At 35.9% G+C, this 11,264-nt stretch overlaps 2 protein-coding genes across 2 annotated transcripts; both read left to right on the top strand.

Annotated features, from left to right (window-relative positions):
- The first annotated feature begins 6,587 nt into the window (after positions 1-6,587).
- LOC147514869 (uncharacterized) lies at positions 6,588-8,291 on the top strand. Its single transcript, XM_086594420.1, has 7 exons — positions 6,588-6,807; positions 6,897-7,055; positions 7,203-7,316; positions 7,410-7,482; positions 7,564-7,659; positions 7,795-7,896; positions 8,051-8,291. The coding sequence occupies exons 3-6, from the start codon at positions 7,219-7,221 to the stop codon at positions 7,885-7,887; spliced, it is 360 nt and encodes a 119-aa protein (XP_086450546.1). The 5' UTR covers positions 6,588-6,807; positions 6,897-7,055; positions 7,203-7,218; the 3' UTR covers positions 7,888-7,896; positions 8,051-8,291.
- A 1,451-nt stretch (positions 8,292-9,742) lies between these two features.
- LOC147514868 (uncharacterized) lies at positions 9,743-10,243 on the top strand. Its single transcript, XM_086592718.1, has one exon. The coding sequence runs from the start codon at positions 9,743-9,745 to the stop codon at positions 10,241-10,243; it is 501 nt and encodes a 166-aa protein (XP_086448844.1).
- Positions 10,244-11,264: the final 1,021 nt, after the last annotated feature.

The raw sequence follows: 11,264 nt of genomic DNA, 5'->3' as shown, positions 1-11,264 counted from the left end.
ATCAAAGGTGCATTTATTCGAAGCGAGTTCAGTAATTGGGTTGGCACACTAGTTAAAAATATGGTTCCACTAGCCGAAAGTACCCAAACCGACTTAAAGTTGACAAGCAAATAAAAGATGATGTATGGGATTTAGTCTGGTAAGTAGCGGTTGTTTTGCCTATTATACTGATTTTGAATTATTATTGTTGTCTTTATAGAAGTGTAGACTCATCTCTGCCTTGGTTATTTGTAGGAAAAATTTGAGGCAGATCCTAAGTTTAAGAAAAAGGATTGCAAAGAATGTGGTAAGATATGGCGGAAATTTAAGAATTATTGCACAAAATATTTTGTCATACCTTACATAGATGACCCGATCTAATGAATCCACCAAAAATCTATCCGAATGTTAAGAAGCAAGATTGGGAGAAATTTGTAAAAATAAGGTTATCGGAAGAGTTCCGGTATATATCCGTCATTTCCTTTGAATTTTCATTTCTAATAAATTTATAATTTTGTTAAGGTGTGATAAACTAATATACTATTTTCATTTGGGCTGTTAGGAACTAAGCAAGATTCAATTGGAAAGAAGAAACTTGAACAAGTATAACCATCGACTAAGCAAATTAGGTTATGATGGCCTTGTCGATAAGATGGTAAGTAGATATTATATTTAAGTTTGTTAGATAAAACCAACGTAGGTAATCTAATATTACTTGGTTGGTTTGGTTATTTGTAATTGATAATAGATAGAAGCTGGGATACCTGTTGATAAAGATGATAGATCTCTTTTGTGGCGTTTAGCTCAACAAGACAAAAGTGGTGAATATGCTGATGATGCCACAAAGGAGGTAGTTCAAAAGATTGTAAGTATCAAGCTCATCATTCTATGTGTGTTTGCGAAGCATATTTGATATTGTGTAGGATACCTAGCTAGCTTGATATATTGATGTATTTTTGTACTGATCTAGATGATGTGGTTCCCTATCTAGCTTGATCTAGCTTCGATTTATGATTTTTTTTTTACTGAACTAGCAAGCATAACGATGAACGCTCCGACCTGAGATTGAATGTAGTCTAGTAGTAGGCACTTCTAGGCACCTTTCCATCAGGGTTCGGTTCCAAACCCCTTTTGAGAGATAGCTTTCAAAGCTTCTACGAGCATGGCTTTTCACAGCCTTTGCTTGCTACCTTTGACTTCGCCGCTTATCCCTCCAAGGCTTCCTTTCTTGAAAGCTTCCTATCCTTTTAAGTGGAGTGATCTTTCGCTTCCTCGACGCATACCCGGAAATAAAGATCAGGGTATCTCCTATTGAGTAAGCCAAAGCAAGCAACTGTCCCTAATCAATACAATAAGGTCGATCCTGTGGGAAATAGCCCAAAGCCACTATCTGCCTGACTGCCTCGCTCACTCCGGCCCTCGGCTACCATAAATTGTCGATGAGCTCTGATCTGGCCTTGTATTTTGCTCCATGAATGGATATAACTTAGAGATGTAATAGTACTCTGTTTCTATTAGTACTCTGATAGTATCGCTGTAATAGTACTCTGTAACTTAGAGCTGTAATAGTACTCTGATAGTACTGTTTTACGGTAGGGTTTTTTTTTTTTGACGGAAGTAAAAGCCACAGTTCCATTATTCTCACAAATAGTAGTTGAGTATCCGAAAGTATCGAGTTTCAAAGTACTATCATCTTTAGACCTCCATCCCTAGTCCTTAATTCCATGAAATGATGGCAAGACAGCAAGAAGAGGGTCTCCGTGCCCCTTCTGTGACGTAGTCTGTAAATCCGGTTCGTGGGGATTAAGGGCTCCGTACTCATTAACCCATCCCTTTAATATATTCTTTTCGTGTCTTACTTCTTATATTTGGGGATTTGGGTTTTACATAATATCCCTATTGAAGGGGATTGTGTGGAATGTGCTGTCCTATCTCCATCATAGCCAAAACTTAACTTACAAAATTTGAACCACATCAATTACTATTTAATACATTTGTTTACTGGTCATACTGGTGAACTTTATGCGGTTGCGACCAATCCAACTGAGCCACTATTGGTGGCAACAGGAGGTGGAGATGACAAGGGATTTATGTGGAAGATTGGTCATGGGGATTGGGCTAAAGAGCTCCCAGGGCATAGAGACTCCGTTACTTGTTTAGCCTTTAGTTCTGACGGGAAGCTCCTCGCTTCTGGAGGGTTTGATGGACTTATTCAAGTGTGGGACATCACTTTAGGTAGTCTCAAGTGTACACTTGAAGGTCCAGGAGGGGGTATTGAGTGGGTTAGGTGGCATCCAAGAGGATATGTGGTCTTAGCTGGTTCAGAGGATTCCACAGCATGGATGTGGAATGGTGACAAGAATGTCTTTTTGAATATGTTTTCTGGTCATAGTAGCACTGTCACTTGTGGTGATTTTACCCCTGATGGTAAAATGGTTTGTACTAGTTCAGAGGATGCATCATTGAGGATCTGGAATCCCAGAAATGGAGAGTGTGTGCATGTTGTTAGAGATCATCCATATCATACGGAGGGACTGACATGTTGAATTGATAATAGATTGTCATCCGTGATAAGTTCAGATATTATAATAATTAGCACCATTTTCCATATCGCAGTTTAGTTTGTAACGAAATTGAAATATTTATAGTGAGCAGTTGGCTTGTTTTACACTGTTTGAAACTTGTACTGAAGTTTTGTTTATAAGCTTAAAATTGAGAGGAATTACTGTACACAGAGACCTTTGACGCACAAAGACACGTTGATTATTAGATAAAATTTACGCCAGTTACATTATAATACCTGCTATAGGAAAGCTAACAAAGTGAAAACTGATTCCCTTAACAAGGTTTCGATCTTCATCCATTGTTTGCTCAGGCTACTTAGAATTACAATTTGATGAAGTGGGGTGTGTGGGAGGATTTGGATATTAGACTAGACTCCTCTTTGGTTTTCTTCTTAGTTCTTAGACCCATCTAACGACTGAAACGGAAACCACTTAATGTCTTAGACTTTCAATTCTATATTTTATTAGTTTGTTAGCAATAAGTTGGTCGTGGGCAAATGTAGAAATGGCTATATTTTATTAGTTTGTTAGCAATAGGATCGGAATCCAGAAATGGAGAGTGTGTGCATGTTGTTAGAGATCATCCATATCATACGGAGGGACTGTGCATGTTGAATTGATAATAGATTGTCATCCGTGATAAGTTCAGATATTATAATAATTAGCACCATTTTCCGATATCGCATTTTTAGGTTGTAAACTAAATTGAAATATTTATAGTGAGCGATTGGTTTGTTTTATTAATCGTTTGAAACTTGTAATCAAGTTTTGTTTATAAGCTTAAAATTGAGAGGAATTACGCATTACCACGAGACCTTTGACGCACAAAGACACGTTGATTATTAGATAAAATTTACTTGGTTACATTATAATACACTCGCTATAGGAAAGCTAACAAAGTGAAAACTGATTCCCTTAACAAGGTTTCGATCTTCATCCATTGTTTGCTCGGGCTACTTAGAATTACAATTTTGATGTAGTAGGGTGTGTGGGGGAGGATGGATATTAGACTAGACTCCTCTTTGGTTTTCTTCTTAGTTCTTAGACCGCACGACTGAAACGGAAACCACCTAATGTCTTAGACTTTCAATTCTATATTTTATTAGTTTGTTAGCAATAAGTTGGTTGTGGCAAATGTCAGAAATGGCTATATTTTATTAGTTTGTTAGCAATAGGATCCGGAATCCTTAAAATGGAGAGTGTGTGCATGTTGTTAGAGATCATCCATATCATACTGGAGGGACTTGTGCATGTTGAATTGATAATAGATTGTCATCCGTGATAAGTTCAGATATTATAATAATTAGCACCATTTTCCGTATCGCAGTTTAGGTTGTAACGAAATTGAAATATTTATCGTGAGCAGTTGGCTTGTTTTTTAATCGTTTGAAACTTGTCTGAAGTTTTGTTTATAAGCTTAAAATTGAGAGGAATTACTGTACACAGAGACCTTTGACGCACAAAGACACGTTGATTATTAAATAAAATTTACACCAGTTACATTATAATACCTGCTATAGGAAAGCTAACAAAGTGAAAACTGATTCCCTTAACAAGGTTTCGATCTTCATCCATTGTTTGCTCAGGCTACTTAGAATTACAATTTGACAGAAGTGGGGGTGTGTGGGGATGACTGGATATTAGACTAGACTCCTCTTTGGTTTTCTTCTTAGTTCTTAGACCGCACGGCCTGAAACGGAAACCACGAATGTCTTAGACTTTCAATTCTATATTTTATTAGTTTGTTAGCAATAAGTTGGCTATGGCAAATGTCCCTTACGTGAAGTATAAATTTATGTGTTGGTGTTGTAGCCCCTTGGTGTGTTACATCTGTAACATTCTCCTCTGTTTGCAAAGTTGTGCTCATTGCAGTCAGACCTGTTTAAGACCATTAAGAGAATATTTTTAGTTAAGTAAAGGTTCTTGCAGTTATCATCATCTAATGCTCAAGAGCATGTCAGCTGTGACTAAGAAAATGTGCAAGATTTTAATCATTGCTTCTGCTGTATGAATGTCAACATCCATCTAAAGATGTAGGTTATGTAAATCCAGTCACCCGATCTCCAACCCGAGCGGCCTATGTAATCTATAGAACATGGCATGGCGTTTTGATACACAGTAGCTGATTCATTCCTAAGAGCACCACACTTAAAGCAGATCATACGGCTTGCAAAGTTGTGAACACCACAGTTCCTTCTTCAAGCAAAGACCAATCGCCTGGAAGTATGGCAGTCCACACAATCCAGTTGAACCATAACTTTCACCGGATCTCGAGTCACCACTTTGACGTATATCTCGCCAACTGAAGTTGAGGTGTTGGCAAGATCTACAATTCAATATATCGGTATCTACTCATCTTCTGCATGCAAGAAAGATAAGAATAATCCGATCATAAATTAGCTTTAATTATTTACATATCGATATTATCTCCTACACATTGACTAAGTTTTCTATGATGGTTTTAACGATATACTACTCTTGCAGTAAAACAGAATGACAATCTTGAAAATCCGCCGTCTTCGTCTCTTCTTTAGAACAGCCCGTGGTCGCTCATTCGTTGATTTTGAATTTTATATCTATTTTTGCAGGAGGAGCTGAAAAATAAGGCGAGAGGGGGGTTTTGGTAACGGAAGGAAAGAATGACATACTTACTATGGCATTGGGAACTCGAGCCTAGTGGTCGAAGTTAGTATGGGTGGACAATATACGACTCCCACTATGTACTTCAATCTTCCTAATAAAAGATCAAAGAAATATCACAAGGATTTGGAAGTGAAGTTGAAAGAGAAAGAAGCTCAAAACGAGAAGTTGAAAATTTTGGTGCTACATGTGCTTAAAGAACAAGGTGAGACTAATTCACCAGCGACAACAGAACTGTTGAGCGAGTTGCTCAAGCAAGGACCAAAACTCATCAACTCATTGCCATTAGAAAATGTGGAATCCAATAGTGCCAAAAGTGATAATAGGCATAAGGTGATTGGCAAGTCTAAGCAGGTAAGTTTTTTGGCTTTTAAATTTGTATTTTTGATTTTCTACATATTTCGAGTGTTCTCTTTAACTAAACTCATATTTAATGTATAGAGAAAAGATGGTGGTCAACAAAAAAAAGGTGTGACTTCAGTAAAACTTAAGTCGAAAAATGTACAGGTAAGCTCATTCTATAGTTGCCTTAACCATGTTATATTCATTGTGGTATAATAAATGCAGGGAATGATACGTAGCTTTTTTCATTCCTTTATTCCAAGTGCTTCACATATACTAACTTGATGTACACTCGGTCATATAGTCAAAATAGACAACGGAAAGAGCATTGTGGATTCGAAAAACTTAAAGCTAAAGATGGGAAGGTAAAAAAATATTTTCTTAATTAAAAAGGTTGATTAAATGTTTGTGTCAAATTCGTTTACTAGATAATGTTGTTTTGTTTTGCTTATTTGTTATAGGAGTAAATGCAGGGGAATGATAATGTAGTTTTTTTTCATTCTTTTATTCCAAGTGCTTCACATATACTAACTTGATGTACACTTTGTCCTATAGTCAAAAATAGATATATCGAAAGAGCATTGTGGATTCGAAAAACTTAAAGCTAAAGATGGGAAGGTAAAAAAATATTTTCTTAATTAAAAGGTTGATTAAATGTTTGTGTCAAATTTGTTACTAGATAATGCTGTCTTTGTTTTGCTTATTTGTTATAGGACCAAGATTGTAGATTGGCATTGGGATCTAAAGACAACATTGTTGCCGAAGGTCGTGTTTTAGCAAGGAAGGGGCCAGAGGATACTGTTCACAACATGCCTTTGGGAGAGTCATATATGAAGGTCTCAATAAATAAAGCATTGTGTGGTGATGCCTTTCTCCCAGTTCGAAACGGCGATGAACATGTATTTGTTAAAGATGCAGTAAACTCGTTTGTGGCATGGCCTAAGGAACTTGTAATACTTAAAAGTGACGAGGTAGTATAAGGATATGGATATTTTTGTATGGTAATTTATTTAATTTTGTTATATAATCATCAATTTTGTTCATCAACTTTTTGTTAGGTAGAGAAGCGTATTCCACTTCCGCGGGGCAGTATTCAATATAAGATCAGAAAGTTTGTGGATTGTGTCGACAAAATAGTGAAAGAAAACGCTTTTATAGAAGTTCCAATGGTTGGAACTCTTTTCCATGATGAGATGGAGGAAGTACGAGTTTCAAAAGATGAGTTGATGGATGTGTGTGAGAAGAGAATGTTAAATGGTAGCTGCATTATCTCCTACATGAGGTATGAATAATTTGGTGAACTTATTTGTGTTAGTTATAATTTAACTTTTTATATGCGACGACTTAACAGAATGTATATATATGTTGTAGATATTTATATGCGACTTTTGGAATTGCTCGAGCAAAGTATGCATTTGGTAACCCAGAAAGTTTTACTATTTATACAAAAGATGATGAGAAGGCTTGATATATTCAGAAGTTGGCTGAAGAACACGGTGATCGTGTGCTTTTAATTCCTTTCAACACAAGGTAACTGTGTTTATACATTTGTAGTACATATACATTATTTTCATATAATTAAAATTATTTTATTTTTATTTTTATTTATTTTTTTCCGATTGGTTATATAATTAAAAGTACTTAATTGAATTTGTATCCACATAACTGGTCATGTAGGGGGCATTGGGTCTTAATGGTTCTTGACATACCATCAATGGAAGTGTACTGGTTGGATTCTTTAAAAGACTTTCGAGGGCCGCCGGATCCAACTTTTAAATTATTAGTAAACACGTGAGTTTAGTCTTTATTTATTGTATTTTTCATTGTATATTTGATTCTATCTTGAAAATAATGAGAATGAAACAAATGCATTTTCATTTTCAGTGCGATCAAGACATCAAATATGTCCAAAGGAAAGAGAAAGATGAATCCAAATCCAAATTGGAACTATGTGACAGTAAGCTTAGTTTCTTTGGAATACAATACAAAGTATCTTTCAATTTGTGTATGTGTTAATGCAAGTATTAATTATGTATAGTGCCCACAACAACAAGGGGGGATTGTATGCGGATATTATGTATTGCGCTTTATGCGAGATTTAGTAGAGGATCCTGGTCCACCGATAAAAAAGAAGGTGACTGCAAAGTAGCATTATTTTTCATATAGTCTTAGCTAGCTTATAAATTGGTGCATTTGTAAATATGGTAGGCAATGCATTGCCTGCATCATTTATTTTCATAATATTTATAATATATTTTTCATCGAACAGGTATTGGAGTTCTCTAGCAAGAAGAGTTACACCAATGAAATAGATGAACTTCGTCTTGAATTCATCGACTTTATCCAACAATTTATCGAGTAGTTAATTTGGGTAAGTGGGTTTCCATATTTTCCCTTTGTTTATGTATATATACTTTTCTTATTTTTTTTTTTTCTTACTTGTATAATATACCCTTCTTGATTCACTTGCTTTTTAATTTTATATACTAGTCATAGTGGAATGACGACTTCATGATATGATGCAGGTGTCATGGATCGATTAACAGATGAATAGATGGCAGCTAGGTTTTTGGTGTTGGAAGTGCGCACAACAAGCTAAGATATTGCTAGGATAGTATTGGCGTTATGTAGTTTTTTTTTTTTTTTTTTTTTTTTTTTTTTATTATGATTCTTTTGGTATTGGAATGACTTCTTTTGTTGGGAGTCAAACTAGATGAAAAATACTTGGTTTGATCGATGAAATCAATAGAAGTTAATTGTTTTGAATGTTGTTTCTTTCTTCTCGAGTGGATGTTGTTTCCGTATCATAAAGCAGGTTAAAGTGATTTTGGTTGTGATGTTTTGATAAATGTATGTGGATGTTGTTTATGTCATAAAGCAGGTTAATGGGATTTTGGTTATGACGATAGGATGCGAGGTTGAGAAATGAATACGATCGAATACTAAAATGAGAAAATGTTTTTAAAAAAAATTATTTTCATTTGTCTCACTTTTGAAAAAAGTGACATAATATCTATTCAAAGTGACACAACTGACCACTCTTATGTGTCGCTTTCTTTTTCATACGAGTTATATGGAGTTGATTCCCAAAAGTGACACAAGAAGTAAGGGGCTTTTGTGTCACTTTTGACGTACTTGTGTCTCACTCTGGTCCAAAAGTGACACAACTAGTATACTTAATATGTCACTTTTGACGTACTTATGTCTCACTCTGGTCCAAAAGTGACACAACTAGTATACTTAATGTGTCACTTTTGACATACTTATGTCTCACTCTGGTCCAAAAGTGACACAACTAGTATACTTAATGTGTCACTTTTGACGTACTTATGTCTCACTCTGGTCCAAAAGTGACACAACTAGTATATTTAATGTGTCACTTTTGATGTACTTATGTCTCACTCTGGTCTAAAAGTGACACAACTAGTATACTTAATGTGTCACTTTTGACGCATTCTATGTCTCGCTCACGGTCCAAAAGTGACACAACTAGTATACTTAATGTGTCACTTTTGACGCACTTATGTCTCGCTCGGTCCAAAAAAGTGACACAACTAGTATACTTAATGTGTCACTTTTAACCAAATTATGTCCCACTCTAGTTCTAAACGGATACAACTAGTGTCACTTTTGACAAGCACTGTGACACTCTTTCTTAAAAGTGACACAAGAGGTTATTCTTAAGTCTCACTTTTATTAACAAAAAGTGACACATTTAGTAAGGCTTTTGTGTCACTTTTGGTAGAACTTTATGTGTCGGGGGCTTATAGGTCACTCCAAAATTAGTTTCAAAAGTGACACAAGTGACTTCTTGTGTCACTTAAAAAGTGACACAAAAAGCCCTTCTTTTAGTAGTGATACCTATCTAATTTAACGTGCATGATTAATTAGTCCTACTACTTATGGCATTTATAACATGAATGGATATTTTTGTGTATGGTGATATAGACCCAAAGGTCATATCATAATACTACCTTGTTCATCATAAATTATGGATTATTTGTGTTAAATTCAAAGCATTAAGTTTAATTAATGTAGTGAGCATCTATTTTTTGTTGCAGTACATGTTGTTCCCAATGCATTACAACCCCATGCTTTGTCTGTGCCTATCCTCAACGGGTCAAACTTTTCAGACTGGTATGAACATAATCAATTCCAATTAGGTTTTATGGACATTGATTTGGCACTCTAGTATGAAGAGGCCGCTGAACCCACTAATGAAACTAATTAATGATGAGGATAGGGCCTTTTACGATGCTTGGAAAAGGGTAAACAGACTTAGTACTGGATTTATGAAAACCACGATTGCTAGAAACATTAAATCTTCGCTTCCTAAGACTGAAAACGCAAAAGAATTCCTCAAATCTGTGGAAGAACGTTTCAAAACTGCTGACAAATCCCTTGCAAGGACTTTGTTGGCCCAGCTGACCACTATGAAGTGTGATGGGGTTCATGGGATGTATAATCACATCTTGGAAATGACGAACCTAACTGCAAAACTTAGAACCTTAGGGTTGAACGTTGAAGAGTCTTTGCTTGTTCAGTTTATTATGAATTCCTTGCCTTCTCAGTATGAACCATTCCAGATCCATTATAACACCATTAAGGAGAAATGGAATACGAATGAATTGACCAGTATGGTTGTTCAAAAGGAGGCAAGGCTTAAGCAACAAGGATTGCAAAGTGTTCATCTCATGACTCAAGCCTCAGGATTATGACATAAAGGACGAAAGCCTCAAAATGGCAAGAAAAGGGCACCTCACAAGGATAAACCTGCTCATGCTCCTCGATTCAAAAGAAGGAATATGACAATAAGTGCAAATTCTGTGAGAAGGAATGACACATTCAAAAAGATTGTCAGAAAAGAAGGGAATGGTTTGAAAAAAGAGGTATGACTTCTTTTGTATGTTTCAAATCAAACCTTACTAAAGTTCCTTCTAATACTTGGTGGGTTGACTCTGGTGCTACTGTCCATGTTTTTAATTCGATGCAGGGATTCATTACGACCCGAATCACAAACCCAAATGAGCAATTCATTATGATGGGGAATCGAATCAAAGCTCATGTTGAAGATGTTGGGACCTTTAGACTTATCTTAGATAGTGGTTTTCATTTGGACTTATTTCATACTATATATGTTCCATCTATTCTAGAAACCTTATTTCATTGTCGAGACTTGATGCTGATGGTTATTCTTGCTCATTTGGTAACAAATGTTGTAGTTTATTTAGTTAAGAATTCACGTCTAGTTGGTTCTTGAATATTATGTGATGGTTTATATATGATGAAACTTAATAACTGATAAACACTCAAAACTGTAATATTAAACCCCGAGAGACAGTATTTTGGTCAATTATGTGTTTAATAATCATGAAATAATTATATTTTCGAACTTTTGCAGGTGTTAACAGTTAACGTGAATATGATGATAAAACATACATCAAAGTACAGGAATACTGGCATACTTGAAGTCTTCCCACTCAGCCCCAGTGAAGCCCAACAAAGCCTGAATAAAGCAGAAGTTTCCAAAGGGACAAAACCAGTGCAAAACGGGTCCACGTGTAAGAAGCAACAAACTTCCGAAATTCACATCTTTTAAACCTGGACGCCGATTTCGGCTAGTGAACTGCTAGAGCAACCAGGGCGACGAGCTCTACGAAAAGACAGAAAGTTGTAAAAATGCCAAAATCCAAGCCGCCACTGGACACAGCATGTGGACCCATTATGCGGGCCCACAAG

The sequence above is a fragment of the Coptis chinensis genome, chromosome 2 (assembly GCF_015680905.1).
Source record: "Coptis chinensis isolate HL-2020 chromosome 2, ASM1568090v1, whole genome shotgun sequence".
In the NCBI taxonomy this organism is placed as follows: Eukaryota; Viridiplantae; Streptophyta; class Magnoliopsida; order Ranunculales; family Ranunculaceae; genus Coptis; species Coptis chinensis.
This window is presented reverse-complemented; position numbering and strand designations above follow the sequence as displayed.